The sequence below is a fragment of the Manacus candei genome, unplaced genomic scaffold, assembly GCF_025592945.1.
Source record: "Manacus candei isolate 608988 ecotype Guabito, Panama unplaced genomic scaffold, ASM2559294v1 h1tg000005l, whole genome shotgun sequence".
NCBI lineage: Eukaryota > Metazoa > Chordata > Aves > Passeriformes > Pipridae > Manacus > Manacus candei.
Window position 1 is genome coordinate 25,129,961 of NW_026138053.1, and position 20,305 is coordinate 25,150,265.

At 41.6% G+C, this 20,305-nt stretch overlaps 1 protein-coding gene across 3 annotated transcripts in view; it reads left to right on the plus strand.

Annotated features, from left to right (window-relative positions):
- The window catches only part of COP1 (COP1 E3 ubiquitin ligase), a 123,571-nt gene that overhangs the window by 59,876 nt on the left and 43,390 nt on the right, over window positions 1–20,305 (plus strand). For all 3 annotated transcript variants that reach the window (XR_007905620.1, XM_051794157.1, XM_051794171.1), the window contains exons 13-15: window positions 378–486; window positions 2,233–2,314; window positions 9,252–9,368. Coding sequence is in view for 2 of the 3 variants with exons in the window: in XM_051794157.1 (XP_051650117.1) it covers window positions 378–486; window positions 2,233–2,314; window positions 9,252–9,368 (308 nt within the window). In the remaining variant the exon portion in view is untranslated. The remainder of the gene's footprint in view (window positions 1–377; window positions 487–2,232; window positions 2,315–9,251; window positions 9,369–20,305) is intronic.

Genomic DNA, 20,305 nt, shown 5'->3' on the forward strand with positions numbered 1-20,305 from the left:
AATATTAATAGTGGTAGCTATTGGTAAGAGGTTAAGAAGTCAAACCTTAAACTCTGAGAATTTGTGTGGAATTAAAATAGCAAGACAATCAGCATTAGAGATAAATGCACTTCTAAAAGATCCTAAACCCTAGCACTTCACATCGAGGGGGCAATGTCTCTTCAGCCAACAGAGCTGTTCTTTTAGTTTGTGGGGGAAGGCTTGTTTTATTTCTGGTAGGTTTTGTTTTTTCCTGTCCTTTGTATTTCAGTGGGATGCCTTGATCAAACGCTGTGGGCTTTGCAAAGATACTTATTGCCTGATGCATTGCAAGAGTGATTTTGGGGTTGTAAGTTATGATTTACTGTGAGACTGAGCAGGGCTCTTTTGTCTTTCAGCTGTATCAGCTGGAGTAGTTACCACAAGAACCTGCTCGCCAGCAGTGACTATGAAGGCACTGTCATCCTTTGGGATGGATTCACAGGACAAAGATCCAAGGTCTACCAGGTAACATGAGCGCTGACTGGGGGAGCAGCATTCAGAGGTTCTGCTCCTGGTCCAGCAATAGGCTTTTCTGTTCCACAGGGGGAAATGGATGCTCTTCCCATTTGGTAAATGGCTCATCCACACAGCTTTATTGAGTTGTAGCCCTCTGAGGGAGGCAGTTCTGTCTTCCTGTCACAGGCATGAGGCAGTTGACATTTTCTTGCTGCTGCTTTCAGGCAGGGAATCTGCACAGGGAAAAATGAGTGCCTGGAAAGCTCTCTCGCCTTTCTTTAGAGACCTCTGTCTCTCCATACCTGTTCCACTTCAGTCTTTGTCAAAAGCCTTTTGTAAAGCCCTGCAGTGGTTGCTGATGCAGGTGCTCCTAAAGCAGAAGTGCAAAATGCAGACTTAAGTGGCGAGGCTGGGAGAAGGGAGCGTGGGCAGAACCCTGCACAGTCCTCAGCACACAGGTGGGCTCAGCTCCACAGAGAGACCTGCCTCAGGAGAAGCTTCTGGCATTTTGTCTCTTCATGGCACTTGAACACTGTGTTTCTGTGTAATGGCTCCTGAGAGGCTTGTGACCAGAACAAGGAGGGTTGTTGCATTTGGGGAGAGGCTGGAAGTGCTGCAGGCTGTTGTATGGGTAACACAGTCCATTGAAACCAGTCAGTGATAATGAATGAACTGCAGACCAGCCTTTAGTTTCCCCTTTTTGGCAGTTCAACATAAGTTTTAGTTCCTATTTAAACCTCTGTTTTACTTTTTCATTGTGTTTTAGCCATTTTTATAATGCTTGTTTTTACTAGTCCTTTGCCTATCTCAATACAAAAGAAATTATACTGAACAAAATAAATCTTGTCTGCTTTCCCCTCAAATACATTTTGCATTTCTTTATGATGCTGAATAATGAACCTGGAGAGAACCAGCTGTTGCTTACATTAAAACAAACTCATTTTGCTTCCTATCAGATTACTTGAATTTCTTATTTGGATTTGCACAGAGGTTGCATACTGACATCTGTTTTGCATGTATTGAAACCCTTTAGGGTTTCATCCTGGGTGACTTCATCCTGGCGAGCTTTTTGTCTTGCAAGCCTGTGTGAAGTCTTTAAACAAAGAGTAGACTGAATTTCAGGTTTTATTCAATGCAGTGTTCTGCTTCCATGTGGGATGTGCCAGCATAGCAATTACAGCACTTCTGTGTTTTGGGGAAGAGTGTGCAGTCTTTCAAGAATATTTTTTAAAGAATATTTGTTTGAGTGGAAAAACAGAGGATTAGACTCCAGAAGATTCATTTATTAGCTCAACAGGAAAGTGAGGATTTGCTGGACTTTCAGAGAGGAGGTGTTTGAAATGGGCATCTTATCAATGTTGGGAGATATTTATTGAGTTGCTTATTACTACTGGAAGATACAACTATGCTCTTCTAGAATAAGGAGCAGCACAACCAGTCACATCATGCTCCAAAACCAGGTTTTCAGTATATATTTCCTGAAACTTATTTTTTCTTTCAAGTAAAAATTAAATCAATTTTGGTTTTTAAAAAAGCTATTCTACTGTTTTCTGCTTTCCTGGCACATCTAGGATACTGCAAGGTTTGGTTTGATTGGGAGAAAAGATACTTCTTTGAGAAATTCGTAAACACAATAAGCTGCTCTGTCCAGGACTCCACTGGCAATTTATACCAAATTACATGTGTGTTTTCCTTTCCTGTTTTATCATATTACAACTCACTATCTTGCAATATTTTTCTTGTTTCTCTGAACAGGAGCATGAGAAAAGGTGCTGGAGTGTTGACTTTAACTTGATGGACCCAAAGCTATTGGCTTCAGGCTCTGACGATGCCAAAGGTATTATTCTTTTTCAGTCTCTGTGCAGAAGGCTTTTATCCTCTGTTTATTCCCTTGGAGGAACAAAAATGTGATATTTCAAGGAGCTGATTCCTCAGCTGCCTTCAATATTGTAGTTGTCGTGGTAATGTGTCAAGGTACTACTGAATTTTCGGATCTTAGAGAAGGAGAGGCTTTGTTTGGATTAAGATCTCTTGCTTCACATTTCTTGTGTAATATTCTCTCAGCTAGCATTTTCCAGGACTCTAAACAAAGCAGAATGTGTTTTAACATTAGTTAAACTTGTTGAGTTAAAGCCTTGGGGCCCTTCAAAAGAACAGCATGTATTTTTGTTTCAAAAATGAGACTGTCAGTAAAAAAAGCAGCAGTTAGAAAATGCCTGCTGCTCTTTTACCTGTAGCTCTGAATGTTAAAGACTGTGCACAAGAAGCTTCCTGCTCTAACCATGTGCCCTGTGTTTCTTGGGGCTTAAAGGAGTTGGGTGGTGGACTGAGTGGGAGTGCTGGGAGCAGCTCTCAGCTTTCCACACTCGGGGGTCCATTTGACAAAGCACTTTTGGAGAACCCTTAAGACAAGCCCTTTACCCCATGGTGGTAGAAAAATCTTCCTTTTCTAGGAAGAAATAGGAAGCTCCTAAAGAAGAGGATAGCACTGAGTGAGATGTAGTATTCTTCATCCCTAATGAACGAGATTTTATCTGTAATGTGTTTACAATATCAAATCAGAGTTATTAAACAGCAAGAGCTTAAGAGTTCCTTTCCTAGTCAGTGGGGATCAGCTCTCACAGATGGGCTGCTAGAGCTCTGGACAGAGCTTTGCATGATTTGCTTTGAAATGATAAATTAATTTTTCATAAGCTGCTCCCCCTTCTAAAAAGCTTTAAAATGCTGTTTCAAAAGAAATTGATGTTTCTCAATTGCATCTGGGAGTCATGGAATCGTAGAATTGGTTTGGATTGGAAGAGACCTTAAAGCTCACCCCTTTCTACCCCCTTGCCATGGACAGGACATGGGACACTTTCCACTAGACCAAGTTGCTCCAAGCCTTGGTCTTGGACACTTGCAGGGATGGGGCAAGCAACAGCTACTCTGGGCAACCTGTGCCAGTGCCTCACCACCCTCACAGGGAAGAATTTCTTCCCAATATCCCATCTATCCCTGCCCTCTGTCAGTTTGAAGCCATTTCCCCTTGTCCTGTCACTACAGTTCCTGCAGCTGATAATTCCACCTAGAAAACGCAGCTTTAATGATTACTTTCTACTTAAGGTGGGCCTTAAATGTTTTCAATACACTTCCTCCTCTGTTGGTGGAAGTCAGGAGTGTTTTCTGTTTGCTTAAATGCAGCAGGAGTTGAACATTCACCTGGTAAGTTATCAACCTCTTCATCAGTGCTCCCCACTCCTGCCATGCATGTGAAAGAGCTGATCTGCCAGGTAGACATGCATTTATTAGCATGTTAAGGAGGTGTCCAGTTTTGCAAAGCCCAGCTGCAAGCAGAACTCCTGTCCTCAGTTTAGCATTCCCCTTCTTCAGTAATTGTCTCTAAAAGTGAACTGTTTACATAGAAATTATTGTAATAAAGCCTGCAGATCTACATAACCTGCATTTCAATTCACAAAGGTCTTTTCAAGGTGTATTGGGGTTTTGGTGGATAAAACTGGGCTGGAACATTTTTATCCTTTACTTTTACCATGATTTGCCTGTGATATGCATTTATAAAAAGCCAATTAGAGACACATGGAGTCTCAGCACAGATTTTAGAAGCCTTTATGGTACAGAGCAATAGTAGCAAACGTCCAAATTAATGTTGTGGTGCCCACCTTCTGTTTCAGTGATCACATTTGAAAGGGTTAAATGTGAGGAAAAGTTAACACCAATGAGAAGTGTCTTAATTCAGACTTGTCTAACTTAAAATTTTGTCCTTCTGCTTATGTTCATGACTGTTTGGTTGAGTTCTGGCCAGCTGTGAGTACACGTGTTTGGCCAGGTACAGCATCTGTCAGGAAAGATTTTTTTTTCTACTCTTCCTGTCCTCTTTTATTTCTCTACTTCTGTGAGGCCACACTGGGCTTTCTAGCAAGAAATCTCCCTGCTGATAGGTGTTAGTGTGACCAGAGCAATTGGAGCTAATCTTGCTGTGCTTCCCCACAAAGCACAAGCATCACGTTTTTCTGTCAAGTGATCAGGACAAACCAGCAAAAAAAAAAAAAAAAAGTGACAGCTTTGCCAGTTCTTCCTGCTTGCCTGGGTCTCTGCCTGTCTCTCCTTGGTCTTTTCAAGTTGGAAGCTAATTTTGAAAGCACTTGGTAGGCAAGTATTGGAGAAACTTATAAAGGAAAAAATCCTGTGCTTCACAGCTCTCTGCCAGGACTCAGGCACAGCAAAAGGGATTCTGACAGTGCTATTAGGGAGAAAATGATTCTGTTATAATTAGAAGCAGCATCCTTGGCCCCGAATCCTTCATTGTCCATGTCCTTAGATGAGAAGATAATCTAGGATGCTTGTTTGTGGAAGATCTTTTTAGTGTAATAGCAGATAATGAGAGCATAAAAGCATTTGAAGTAACTACTGTGTGTACAAACCCCTCACTTTTATCTACAGTTGTTATGCCCTTCCCTTTTCAAGGGGCAAAGGTACTTGTGTATGTCTGTAGGGACCCAAAGGTGTACTCCAACCAGACAGCAATGAGCAAAAATTGATGCTTATTTGTACTACAAGAAGCTTGGGGAGAAGGCACAGTCTTAATTTCAATTCTTTTATGCACATAATAATGGCAGGAGCTCTGATTCTCTTGTAAATAGGAAAGGGTGACTTTCTGCTCTTGGAGGAGAGAAGATTGTTTAAATTTGTGAAAGCAAAATGATGTCATCAAGGTACCAGGGTAGGGCTGGTGCTAATAAATTTAGCTAATGACTTAGAGCTGTCTGTTCTGGATCAGGGGTGTAGTGTAATGACCATGGTAAAGTTAGCAGATGAGAGGGAGAGTGAAATATTTTGTGATGCTATGTGTATGGCATTTAAGTCTTCACTGGGACACAGGCCTGTTTTGGGGTGATCAAGTATTTCTCTGCTTTGGGGTTGTTTTTGAAGTTCTCTGAAGCTCTAGGAGATAGAAGCAGCACTGACAAATTCAATTGAAGAAAGAGTTCTGGTTTTACATCCATAGTCCCTTCACTATTCCTGGCTTGAATTGGAGAGGTGGAGTAGAACAGGAGCACCTGGAGCTCTGAGCTGTAGCAAGAGGTTACTTTTCATTGTCTCATGGCAAGGAGGAACACAAGCATCTGTCTCATTCCATCTAAGGAAAGTAATTTCCATGCTGCCTTGGTAAGTGAGACCTGGTACCAGTCCCACAGCTATTTTTTTTTTTTATAGTGCCTCTGAATTCAGAGAGGCATCACAGATATGCAGAATTTGCTTCATAGAAAGAAAAAGGCACAGCCTTCTAGAGAGGGAAATAGCCTGAGAACTGCAGATCACAGTTTGTTCCTCTAGCTTCCAGAGGATTGTTTGGGGCTTCATTTTCAGTGATACTTCACTCCTTCAGCTTCCACTGACATGACCTTGAGGTGTAGGTGTTTACTGCTCTCAAAATATCAGGTTGAACCTTCAGTTTGGTCATTTTTCTGGCCAAAAAGTTCAGTAATTTCCTGGAGATTTGTGGGGTTGTTGGATTCATTTGGGAGTACCCTGAAAAGGTCAAGATGATGTTGGCAGTTACAATACTGACCAGAAAGTCAGTGTCTTATGCAAGGAGTACCCTGCAGTCACTGCCTACTAAAAGTCATCAGTTTACATCATCCTCACAGAAGGCAGTGGGTCAAAAATTTTGCCTAGCAGGACAATTCAGCAGTTTTCTCTTTTCCTAGAGATTCTGCTAATCTCTGCAAATGAGTTTTCTGGTAGCAAGATCCTATTCCTGGCTTAGAGCTTTTTCAGAGCAGCAGCAGGCTCTCCATCACATGAGCAGATAAGAATTGCATGAATGACAGGCTGGATGAAACATCCTTACTCTGTACCAACTGTGTACATCAACACCTTCAACTATTGTAGAACAGGCTTCTGCCTCTTTTAATCAATGTTTAGACACAGAAATGATGCATGGGAAATTAATTTGGGAACTTACACATTTGGTGTAGAGCTCCAACTAAAAAAAAAAAAAATCTTGAAAATACCTAAACATTTTAAACTGAAAAAGCTGTTCTGGAGGCATCTTCTTACTACTTTGGTGAGAGGCAGGCATTTGGCCACATAGAGATTTCTCTCTGAGCAGCTGCAAAATGAGGAAGAATATGCTTTGAGAACATGTGTTTCAGAAATAGTCATTCTCAGATGGTCGCCTGTCTCATCAACACAATTCTAGATGTTATCAAGACATCTGTGTGTTGTATAATTACTGCCTCAACCTCAGCAAAATTGCTGAAAGCTATAGCAAATAAACTCTGCCCTTATGAATTATGCTTTATTAACCTGTCAGTATTTTTAAAAAATAATGGGCAGTTCTAGGTAAAAATTGACATGTTTCATTATGTGTTTTTATGTGTCCCATCTATCCTTTTTATGGTACTGACTAAGATATAATTGGAGCCCGGAGTATCTCACAGCAGTTAGATCACAGAAATTGCAGGCTCTAATCTGTGTCTGTCAGTTGTAACGAATATTGTGATGACTTTGAACACACGGGTTGTCTCTTCACCAGACTAAATGGCTCAGCTTATGACCTGCAAACTTGAATGAAAAAAAAAAGGAGCCAAGTTGAAATTGAGCCCTCAATTAGCTTTTGCTGCAAAGCTGGGACCAGATGGCCATTTGTTTGTTAGAGGTGGTGGCAAGGAAACACTCGGCTGCTTTGGATGCAGCTTTAAATATTGATACCTGGTTGGAAGGCTTCAATACAAACCTGTGTTGTTTTAGTACTAGATTTGGGCAGAACGTCACCCTGAACTTTTGAAATCATGTGCCCACCCCATGCTTCTCAAGTTGAAGTGGTGTTGTCTGCTAACAGTGTCCTCTTGTAATCATGTTTTATTTGCTTCCCATACCATCTCATCCATAAACTTGATGCCCTTTATTGCCACTGGAACTTAGGCTGCACATCTGCTGGTGTCTGTTCATTTAAGCAAAATGTTAATATTTCATTGGTTTGCAAAATTCTTCCCTGCCCCTGTTCCCCTCTCTGCCCCCAAGTGTTGAACACGGTGGAGAAGGTTTATCATCCAGTCTTACCTGGGAGAAGAGAGCTTCTTTAGCCATGCTTGCCAAACTGTTGTTCCATTTAGAAATGTAGCCAGGTGTTTAGTATGAATATTACAGCTCTGATCAATGAGAATGGATTTATTTCTGAAAACCAGCCACGGGCTGGGTGCTGTTTTCATTGAATTTTCCACGATGTTTCTGTGCAAATAGAGTGTGCATCAGTGTTTGTATTTCTGGTATGTGTATGTGTGCTGCTTTCTAAAGGTTTCAGGCAGCTGCCAGATACCCCCACAGTGCTGTATTTGAAATGATTCCTTGGTGTGCCCCGAGCAGTGCTGTATTTCCTCCATCCCTGAAGCAGTTCTCCTTGGTACAGTCAGAAATCGCCCAATCTTGTTGCTTTTCATTCTTACCATACTATTAAAAAGTAGGTGCACTAGAACCTACCTACCTTTGTCCTTTTCTTCCTTTTCCTTCACTGTCTAAACCATCCTTGGGTACTCCAGGTGGAAACCTTGCTTCTCCTTCAAAGGCCCTGGGAAAGGCTGGCCAAGAGGTGGTACAGAGGACCCCTCAGAGCTGGGGACACACCATAAGAGCTCTGACCTCATGTATTGACTTCAGTGGGTTACAGGATTCCTGGGGTTTGACCATTTTTGCTCACTTCCTATCCAGTGTGATCTTTCTGTAAAAAGACTGTGGAGGACCTGTTGGCCACGGATCTGAAGAAGCCCAGGCAGCTCATGGGGAGCTCTTGAGGGGATTAACCCTTTGTGTAATCCCTGCTTGTTCAGACACTGGCTCCAGCTTGCTCTGCTTTGTGCCTCAGCATGCTGATCATGATACTCAAGTGCTGCTCAACCCGCTCATCGAGGGAAAGGGAGAACATTTAAGTCTTATTTTTTGCCTTGTAGGCATCGACAGGCTTGATGCCAATCTGCTGCCCCTCCATCTGGACTGAAGGCAGTGTGTTTTTTCTTTAACATTTAATAATATTGATTATTTGAGGAGCACCTGGCACTCTTCACCTTAAGGTTAAATGGTACTTGAAGTGTTTCTGGTGGGTGGGGAAGGCTGTGTTTTGAAAAGCTCTGGTGTTTTCTGTTGGTCATTCTGTGAAGCACTGGAGTGCTTGAGGGGAAGAGCTCATTCTGTGGCACGTAGTTCAATCAGTGTTCATGTGGTAGCCTTGTAGAACAGTAAAGTTCTTGTACCAGGGGAGTATTGCATCAGAGGAAGCCAGCATACTGATTTCTTTCCTGTCTGTGCCAGTTTCTTGAGAATAAAACAAGTTGTTCTCGCTCACTGTGCATACAATTAGGTATATTTATTCTGTGCAAGGCAATTCTGCCACAGAGCATGGAGCTCTGGCATCCCAGCACAGGGATCAGGAACAAAAAAAGAATGTGCCTCCTATTCTGGGTTATATGAATCTGTACTGCAGGAACCTTAAATGCTGAGATTAATGTTGTTTGGTCACCTGCTCTGATGGTCTCAGCCATGTGGCATCTCCTGTGTGTGTGGAGGTGGTGGGCAGGGTATTGACAGGGTGGACTTGAGGATGTGTTCAAACTTACCAACCACCAGAGCCAACTGATCCTTTATCATCACTAATATCTTGGCAACTGAGGCTTTCCATAATCCTATTCATGAAATAACTAGATTTTAGGCCTTTCAGATGAGGTTGATGGGTTTGTTATTTTTTACTTTGTTTACTCATGTCTCTTTTTCCCTTTCTCTAGTGAAACTGTGGTCTACCAATTTGGACAACTCAGTAGCAAGCATCGAGGCCAAGGCAAATGTGTGTTGTGTCAAATTCAGCCCCTCTTCAAGGTATCACCTAGCTTTTGGCTGTGCAGGTAGGTAAAAAGGATTTGGGGACAAAGGGATATTGTTTCTTCCTTCTTTTATTCCTTATTCCCCCTAAAAATGTGAGGTTGTCTGCTTTGACTGAAACTGAGGTGTCTTTGCAGTTAAAATGCCTCCAAATAAGACTTTTCAAGTCCCACAATACCCAACTGTCAACTTCATCCCCCAGCCTGACTTTTTAATTTGGGTGCCTCTATCAGAGATAAAAGCCAGGAAAACAAGTCCTTAGTGTTTTTATTGGGATCACTAAGGCAACCAGGCAAAGCTCGGCTGTGAGAGTCTCAAAGTTAACGTGTTAACATGGTGATAGTTGTTCTTTCTGATTTACAGCGTTGCTCTATAAATACTCCAGAGCCATACTGGGGATTTTAACTGGTTTCACCTGAATTGTGCTGTAAAACAGCGGCTGTACCTGTTCCCATCACTCCAACTCCAATCCCTCTGGGTGGGCTCGTGTTTTCCTGGGTCGGGCAAAGATAGCTGTGAACGTTTTTATTTTATTTTTTTTGTTTGAAGTAGTCAGCGGGGAAGGCACAATGAGCCTTTTATTCACTTAGATTAAATGGTTCTTGGTGATAATACAAAGATTTGAGAGCAGAGCAGGTGTCGCTCTGGGAGGAAACTGTGCTGTGCGTACAGTAACTGAGACTGAGGTGCCTATAAATGTTTAACCAACTCTGCATTTCCTTGCCCCTCAGGGAGTTCTAATGCACTTGTAAGTAGATGTTCTGACAACATTTGCTCTCTCTGGACTTCAGGAGATACGTTGATCACTCTTGCAGCTTCTGGTTTGCTGTTTCATTCAAGTGTTCCCGTTTCCAGGCTGGTTCTACTTCAGTTGTAACTCTTAGGAGGGGGGAAAAAATGTAAATTTGCATTTTGATTTGCTGTAAAAAATGTGTTCACGTTGGAGTGTAAAATATTGACTTGCTTGACAGGCATATCTCTGAAATTTAGTGAATTACATGCAAAAATAGAATTGAATGACAATACCTACTAGAAGCATTTGAATGAGGGGGGCTATCTGGGAATGGCTCTAGAGAAAAACTGGCTCCAAATGGATCAGCTACTGATTAACATATACATGTAGAGATTCCTGAAACAGAATTCTTCCTGATAAATCAGTAGCTGGGATTCCTTGCACCTGAAAGGCAGTGGGGGAATAAGGCACAGCTAAATTCATGAAGGCTTTTGGAGCTGCAGGACACGGGGGTGGGAGCAGTTAGGATTGTTTCTATCCCCACACCCAGGTTTAACAAACCATGGGGTTTGTCTTCACGTGTGTTTTGAAAGAAGCATTAGCAAACCCTATAAGGTATATGGAGGTTTTAAAGGACTACATGCGTGTTTTTATGATTTAGAGAATGCCAAGGGGTAAAATGGTATTTGTACCAGGGAAGAAGTGTTTACATCTGCTTAATGCTTGGTAATTGAGTCTCTAAATAAAAATTAAAATGGATATTTAACTACAATTACTGAAACAATTACATGGAGTAATTGAACTGATGGCAATGACTTCCCACAAAGGAATTCTAATTGATCTTTCAACCATAAAATACATGTGGAAAAAAAATGGCATATTAAATTTAAAGAAATACCGGAGACTTGAAAGATGTTATTTCTGAACTCGTAAAAAAACAATCAGAGCAAATAAATGACTTAGTGTCTGCTTTCATATTTCACATAGTAAAACAGTCATGTTTAATGTGTTATGATGTAGGCAAAGGTTTTCCTCCTCCATCAGTTTCAACTAGTTTTGCTTAATTTCATTTAGTGTGTGGAAAAAGGAACATGGCTGTTAAATAGTGAGTTGTCACATGGGCTATAAAATCAATAAAGGAAGAGTCAAAGCTGGTTTCCTTAGGTAGTATTTAAAAAAAAAGAAAAAGCAGCAGACTGGGCACACTGACTTGACCATTCCTGATTGCCCCCAATAGGAATAAAGATGAGCAGGGCAAAATGCTGAACACTAATTCAGTGACCAATGTAGTGGGCAATTTTAGAAAGCTGTCCCAGCTCTGCCTTGGCTTGCTCACATCTTAACAGGATTTTCAGGTCTTCAAAATTGTTTCAATTACTTATTCAGTGATTTATTCAAGCATAAAAGAGCCAAACATTGCATGCCCTGCATTGCATGCCCTGCACAGTCTTGTGCAGTATTTAAACAGAAGTGCTGTTCCTGTATATGCTCTCACTTTATTTGTTGATTTGATGGACCTTAATGCTATATATGTGTCTGTATTTATGTGTGTTTATATTTATAGTTTCAGGCTTGATGAGATAAGCAGTTGATTAAATGGTTGGGGGAAGCTTAATATTTGAGATATAAAAGGAAGAAGTGAATTGATTTACTGTACTGTTGCTAAATTACATACACGTTTCAGTTCCTCCCCTTTTTCTGCATGCAGAATAGCTCAAAGCCAACATACCTTGCTTAAGCAATGTAATTTTGACTGTAAATCTAAGGGTTTTTTCAGTGATAATGTTTTGAAATTATGAGTTTTCTTTTCACTTTTCACTTCCTGATTTTTTTATTTTCTCTTGAGGGTCGTTCTTAACCATCCATAGAGCTGGAGCATCTTCTCCTAAGGTCCTGTTCTTTCACACCTTCCCTGAGGAAAGATTTTCCTCTGCCCTTGCCCACTTGCATCCCTCTATTCAGAATGCCTCCTTGAAGTGGTTTTTCCATTGCCAAATAAAAGGACGGAACTGAAGGACTGGGGATGGATTTCTGAAGCAAAATCAGGCTGTGAAACCCTGTGGCACAATGAGCAAAATGGGAGTTTCTGTCACAGGAGTTGCTGTGATGCTCTGATTGAGATGTAGCCGTGGTCAAAAGTGTTGTTAGACTGTACATCTCTGTGAGGAACACTCTCCTTCAGTAGAGAGCACTGAGCTGGCTTCAGATACCGTAGAAAACCATACTTTAGGTGCCACTGTAGAAGCAAATCCCAGGATTAGCATCTAATATGGATGATATATGTTTCTTTTCTGGACTATTCACTCTGAAAGCTTTCAGATGACCAAAAAAAAAATCATTTTGGTAGCCTAAAACAGAACAAATGAGCAATAAACTGGAAGCAGAGCCTATAGAGGAGAGAAATGGGTATTTGGTTTAGGAAATAATTCTTTTAAAATCAGACAGGCACTTCAGGTGAGAGGGAAACTGGCGTGTCTGGAGCCTGATAAAATCTGTTGCAGTGGAGAGGGCACATAAAGAAGAAAAGACCCCTTTTGTCTGTTGCTTTAATAAAATATTCTATTTGCATGCTTACTAGGTTGAAACATTGGCCAGTATAAACTGTAATCACTGCCGAATACAAAATCAGGTGATTTTGTGGTCTTTTCCTCTTTTTAAAAATAGATAGGGCTTTATCCTGAAATTAGCTTTATAAATCACGACCGAAGCTGTTATTGTTCTGCCTCGGCAATAGCCCTAATGTCCTCAACCCATATATTTTCCAGCAGTACCGTTTCCCTGCTTTTAAAAAAGAAAACCAAGGGCTGAAAATGCATCCAGCTCTTTGCAACTGGGATGTCCAAGTTGGGCGGTCTGGGTGAGATCAGACTGTCTGCGAGCTCCGGTGAGCTCAGTGGAGCTATTGATAGTAGCAATGCTTTATTCCCAGCATGCTGTCATGCTGTCAGCAGCTACCACTGACCTTTTATTTCCCATATATTATGCAGAGATTGTGTAAGAACTCGGGAATCTGGAGTTTCAATGACTTGAGAGGCATCATCTTCTCACACGCTATGTTTTTTTTTTCTGTGTAGGAACCACAAATGTAGCAGGTTGGGTTGTGGGGGATGAGAGGGGTTTCTCAGGGACGCAGAAATCCAGGACAGAGACTCTCCAAAAGCTTCACAAAATAAGTGGAAGCAGCAGAGAAGTACAGGTGGGCTTGGGAGAACATCATGGTCAGAACTTAAGGTTTTGCTGGGTTAATTTTAGCTTTGATTGGTCTCCAAAGAGCTTTGCTGGGTTGTTACAAACTTTTGACAGTGTGAGTTTAAAGTGGCCAGGGCAGGGAAAACACGGGGCAGTGCTGATTGATGTTGGTTTTACTGCTTACAGCCACAGAGGTTGAGACTACCTGTGCTGAGGATGCCATGCTCCCTCCTAAACATAGCAGATTTTGCTTTTCCATCTCTTCCTTCACACTGGCAATTGTGTGGTCAAAACTGAATTGTGTTTTTTTCTGGGTTAGCTCCTGCCCTAACCATGGATCACCAGTGCCAGCCCCAGACAGGCTTTTGGCAGCCTGAATTGAGGCCAGTATTAACTAAGGAGGGGCAAATCCTCGTTGAACACGAAACCTTCTCTTAGGTGCTGGGCTTTCTTCTATTTCTCTCTTCCTTATTCCCTTCCTCACTTCATGATTTTCTTTCACAGGTAGTTTTGCCCTTCCCCAGCATGTTTTCCATGCTATTTAAAGATGTTTCCTGTGCACCATTGCAACGTTACAGAATGATGTATTCTGGCTTTGAATCCTGCCACCTTTATTTCATCATTGAATGGCCATGAAACTAATTAGATACTGTGGGTCAGTATCAGCATGATGGAGGACTCCTGTTGCTTTGTCAACAGCTTTGTTTTCATTTGCAACTATTTACCCACCCCTTGAGGTCTCTGCATGGCCCTGATGCACTTACAGTTCAGGGTTGCATGTGGCTTTATCAGCATCATTCCATTTTGCTAATATACCTGGTGTCCAAGCGGGGCCACTTTGGAGACCGTACTGTCCAGTGAAATATTGATTTTTCTACTGCAGTAACTGGAGCAGTGATTTCTCTTTTCCAAACATCTCCTTGTAGACTTAGCCTTTCTCGCTGCCTCAGATCTGGGTGACTTGCCTGGCTTGTCACTCAGCTCAGGAGAATGATGGGATATTAATGACCAAGAAGGCAGTGTGCCTCTTTGGGAGAGAATTAATGTTTTCCAGCTGAAAGCAAGGTCTTACCTTAATAGATTCTCATGGGTAAGTACTTTGCTGTATTGAAAGTCTGCAGTCACTCAGAAAGAATCTTATTTGTGTGAATATATGGCATGTTTAGGGTGGAGTTAAGCAGCTTCCTTGGGTTTGAGCTACAAGATTACCTTCAGCGTAGGAATTGAGCACAGTGTTCAGAGGCACAGACAAAGGTTAGGCATTTCTTTCAAGCCTGTGGAAAAACTTCACAGCGCTGCTCAAAAATCAGCTTTTATGAAAGAGAAAGTGGCATACAGCACTCCAGGACTTGCCCATTACTTGTATAGGGCTTTAGGGTGTCTTTCCCTTTTGTGGATATTCGATAACCTTCCTCTAGTCCACGATCTCCGAGGCTGTTGGCAGGGAAGTAGGGGACAAGGTCTGTGTTTTGGAAGTGCACACTTGTCACCTTCGATTCAAACTCATTCCAGAATTCGCTGCAAAGGTATTGTTTGTTGTAACCTTTGAAAGCATTTACAGCACTTCAAGGGTTGTTAGGAGGAATCTGTACTTTCAGCAGGCATGGCTGTGATCATATTTTTGTGCCAACGGTACTTACTGTAGCAGAAGCACTGAGCTTAGTGGGATTTTGTAGGTGAGAGCACATCCTTGAAGGTTTGACTTTAATGTTATCCCTCCTCATGGGTGCTGGGATGTAAATGAAAGTGAAATATCCAACCAAGCCTTGCTGTCCTGGTGAAGACAATCTTTCTGTCTCTGGTAGGTAGATCACATTCTGCTTCTGCTCAGGACTGACAATGAGGAGAAGTGCAGCTATGCCATGTTATTTAAACTTAGGATCTTTGCAGTTAAGATGATTTTTCTGTATCTGCACATCAGAGATGCTGCCAGACCTGCCAGGCACTGCACAGTGTCTTCCTGCAGCTGCTTCCTAGGAAATCACAAAGGGATGTGAAACCTCTCATCAGTGTGCAGGACATGTTGCATGTACAATTTTCACATAAGCCTCAAGAGTTTAGAAGCTGATACAACTTTTTTACTTGCACAGAAAAAGTAGTATCTGACTTGTCTTGGATAAAGCATTTGCAATGAATAGTGAGGAGCAATACAGAGACCTACTGGGAGTTTCCTGACTTTATCCCAGAGGTCATCACACTTCAGTAACAAGTGAATGAATAAAATGAACTTGAAAAGCTCCATTTAATTCTCTGGAGAAAAGGATAAATCTGTCATTAGCAGAAATGAGTGTGCTAATTGTTTGCTTAAATATTCTTTTCCTGAACATTTTGTCTTACAACTGGCACAGAAGTCATTTAGTCAATGTTACAAAATTCAAATTCAAATTTAAATGAGCCTTGAAATTCAGGAACAGATAGGCAACTCCAACATTCATCTTTTCCTCAGAATGCCAAATTGCACTTGCTACTAGCTCTTGGTGTATCCCTTAAGAGTTTAATCCTTTCCAACCTCGGCAGTTTCCAAAGCTGCAGTTTTTCTGGTAGCTCATTTAAAGGAATTGCTCATCGGGATGTCATCCTCTTCCTGTGTTATCTCCTGTTCAGACTGATGTGTAGATTAACTGTTCCAGCCTTTTATTTGGGTGCTATGCACATTTAGACTTTTATAACGCACACACTGGCAAAAATTGTCACGTTGCACAGGAAAATCTATAACTTGTCAGTGAAGCGTGGGCTCTCGCCCCAAAGGTGTCTGAGCATCTGAGCACTGTGTGAGTTTTTAAGAGTAGAGTTTTGAATGCTTGGGTGAGGTTCCTCTTAGCAATTTGAATCTCAAGAAGATAGCAAAAAGTGAGACTGTAGATGTGTGTACAAAGCTCTTCATGTGACTCATTTCATTGCCCAGTTAGAGGGTCCATTGCTTCTTTTCCACATGGGATGCCTGTGTATCATCACATACTTTCCCGTGCTTGTCTCCCTGTCTGCATAATCCACCATACCTTTGGCTTTTGGTTTAAGAGTTCTTATCTGAAGCTGGAATATTAGTGGTTAGTGACACTATATTTAAGATCCTTCCTCTCTTCCAGTGGAGTCTGCTGCGAGGGCAGTTTAGGTAATGAATTAGATCATCATCTCAAGAACCTAGTTAAGAAGGCTAATATCTCCTCAGGCTAGTGAAACAAAATGTAGCTTGGGACTAAAATTGGGTCTGACTGATAATTTGGCACACTCAGGTCCTCAACTGTGTGGTTGTACTGTATATGACAGCAGCCTGCACTTTCCCTAGAGCCACTTTGACTGCTCTGAAGCCTGTTTGGTTCTCTATGTATGATGTTTGCTGATACCACAAACCTTAACGCTGTTGCTTCATAAATGCACTCCTAAAATCTTAGGGAGGATGTTCCTGTTCATATCCACTTGTCTTAATGTCTGAAGCCCTTATCTATGTGATCTTGACCTGTTGGAGTGTGTGGCTTGAGGGAGTCTCTGCTGCCCTTTCCTTCCATCACAGTTCTATGACACGTGCAACTTAGAGTCATTCAAGAACCAGGGCTGACAAAGCTTTGCAATAAGACCAAATATTGTGTGCAATATGTATCTTGAATGGAGAGAAATCTGTTCAACAAATGCCATAACTTTTTTTTGGCTTTGATAGATGTACCCAGCACTCGTTGTACAAATAAGGCTCCTGGTGCTCGTGGGAAGTTTCACCTCTTTCAAGGTGTAGTCCATTTAAACAGCATGGATTGAAGCACTTTTTACCATAAAATGACTTTTTTTCACGTGTTCTAGGTGTCATAAAAGTTTGGACATCAACCTCCAGGCACTGGTGCATGTAAAGTCTGATATGTTACATAGTCAATGAGACATTGGATTAGGAGCCTGAACAGTGCATAATTATTTTTTCTCTTTCAGACATAAAGAATGAGTTCTTCCAAAGGCTGCAGGTTGTTACTGCTGTTGTCTTCATTAGTTTTGTAGCATTAGTAAATCTTCCTTCTGTGTACTGAATATTTTTTCTCCAACAGTCTGATATATGGCTCTCCTTGAATTGCACAAAACCCATCTATCCCTTATTCCTGTGAGAAATTACTGTAGCTCTTTAATACCATAAAGGTCAAAGTTTCAAAGGAGTTCTGGAGAAATCTGTTTTGCTCCCCCCTCCCATCCGAGCCCTTTTCTCAACTGATTAAGATCTCTAATGTTTTATGTCTCCTCCTTCTCTCCTTAATGTGAACAAGTTATTTAGGGTGGAGGTTTTATGGGCTGCTGTGTCAAAAGCTTTAGACAAGTCAGTAAAAAAATGTCCCCAGTGTGTAAAGACCATTATCCATAACCCTGCAAATGTCATCTGTAACTTCAAGCCATAGGGAATCCGTGGAATACAAAGGTTAAAAACCCAGTTGGCGGTTCCCATCAAGGCTGCTGTTCCCTTTATCTGTTCAGCAGAGGGAGATATAGATCTTTAGTGGAATGCTGGTGTTGAGATATAGATATATATAAAAAGTAGTGCAGTTGGTGTGAGTAAGAGATGAAAATCAGTGGCTGAAGCAGGGTATAGTCTTTCCTGCAGAGCTCTGTCAAAATATTTCAAGTGCTGACCTGAAACCCTCTGCTGTCACATCCCTGAGCCTTTCCTTGGTAGAAGGAAAAGTAGTAGGTGCTTATTGTGCTGTTGGTTTTGCCAGAGATTAGGCTGAGGCTACCAGACATATTCAATCTAATCTCAGCTCTTTAATTCAGTTTTCATGGAGTGGACCTTTCTCATGGTGCTCCTTTTATCATCCAGTGTGCTAAACAGAACACTGTTGGGCATTTTCCTTCTTCTCAAAGCTGTGCTCCCTGTTTGTTTAAATGAAAACCTGGGCTGGATTTGTGTTGAATTCCCTAAATATGATTTCTCTTTTGAGGCTGGATTTCTGTTGGATTCCCTAAATCTGATTTTTGGAGGCTGTTGCCCATCATCTGTTGCAGTGTAGGAAGATGAGATTAAGTTGTCATCCCCAAATACCCAGGTGCCTTCCTCTGCTTTAGAAACTTGCTTTCATCTCCTCACTAACATCGTGGGCACTGTGGCTTCCTCACTTTTAAAGGGGTTTTTTTTTTAAGATTTTGCCACCAGCAAAATGATTCATACAGACCTTGCTTAATCTTGTATAGTCTTCAGAGCACACGGGGGAGGCTTTGACCTACAGGGAAAATATCTATTGAATGCTTTTCTGAAGTTCAGTCCCTTTTCGGGTGGCCGTTGCATGTTTGTCACCTCTCAAGATGGGGTGTGCAGGAGCTCCCCAGGAATCTGGTGCCACCTGTGTGTCAGACCACTTGTCTAGACAGAGCTCTGATAGCAAATATAAATGAAGTACAGATTCCCAAATCATCTTGGGCACACATGTGAAATACAAACTAAGGGCATTTTTCCACTTTGCTGCTGTGGACCGGAGCGTTGCTTCTAGAAGAGATTGCTGAGATTTCCCCAGGGCAGCAGAAAATGGTTATTCAGAGAAAAACTGTTCCTTCACTGCAAAGGAAACTCCAGGTAAAAAGAGGAAAAAAGCAAATGCATCAAATGAGTAATTTTGTCTTAGTTATAGAAACAAAGTGCTTGCAGTTTCTGCTGGAACAAAAAATTGTGAATACAAAGCCATATCCAGCAAACATTTTAACGTACCTGTGCTAATGGCTGTTGGGAGAAATTTTTCTTGTTTTATTGGAGCTTTTTTGAAAAGGAAAGTATAGACAGGAAAAATAAAAAATACCAGTTAGCTTTACCTGTGCCTGCAGTGTTCTACAGGGAGACATTGGGGTGAAATGGATTTATTTCTGCTGTCTCCTCCTCATGTGATTTGTCATGCTGCAAGAGGCAAACGGCACACTGCATTCTTCAGCAAGATGCTCCAGATAGTTTTGTCTGCAAAGGTTCTTTGCTTCAGGCTGTATCAAACCCATTTTTAATCTCTTTCCTTTACAGTAAGGGAAATGGTTTGTGCAGAGGGCACTGATGTCAACTCACTGCTGTTGATATTATCTAATTTCTTCAGAAAATTCTTGTGCTAATTTTTAGTGCAGGGCTTTGTTCCCTTGAATTCAAGTCCACTTTTTCCTGTCCCTAAAGTGTTGTCACCTCTTTTCTTTTCCCAGAGCATCTATTTCCTTTATGTAGTTGAAAATATCACACTATATCTTCTTTCCCAGAAATGGCTTGTGATAGGCCAAAGCCTGCACTGTTCATATCCCATCCCAGTATTACTCTGTCAAGTGAGATAAATCTCATGACTGGAAGGCTTCCTCACCATTCTTTGTCAAATGCCACCCAGCATTTCTGTTGCTATAATAAAGACCCTTTTTTTCCTCCCCACACTTTCTTCTGCCCTAGAAGAGACACAAGATTAAAAATAGTCTTTTTTTTGTGGTCCCTGCATGAAGGTTCACTTACCTTGTTGAGTTGGATTATTCCCAAAGGTGGAGTGTTCAGTTGTCCTACATCCCCAGTCTTCTCTCAAGAGCAATTGGATGTTCAAACTGCCTCTCTGCTGCAGGGAAGATTAAATCTCCACCCCAAACTTTTTGAACACCTCAGTCACGTGAAGGTCTGCAAGTGCTGCTGTTTGGTATCACAGGTTTGGCAGCAGTTACAGTTCAGCAGTTCTCAGTGAATTGAAGGAGAGCTAAGGTTGTATGACAGTGCTTCACGCCACCCCCACCATGTGGGTGTAGATAGACAGAACCTGAAAGGTCTGAGAAGGCAGAAATTTGTGCAGCAGAACACAACCTAAACATTAATGCTGTAATGCTGAGAGGTGGGCTAATGCCTTTCTTTCCTTATGTCAATGGCAAAGAGCTTAAGCAAATTTGGATTAAAAACAAGTTCTCCCTAATCCTTTGACATAAAAGCACTTTTCAAGACAGCTGAGGGAAGAGTCTGTAGAATTGTCTTTGGGTGTGCTCAGAGCTTGACTAAGTAGGGTTCTTGAATGCAATTATTGAACTTGGAAGTTGAATCCAACTTTGCAGTTGTCCCTTCCCTGAGTGGGCAGT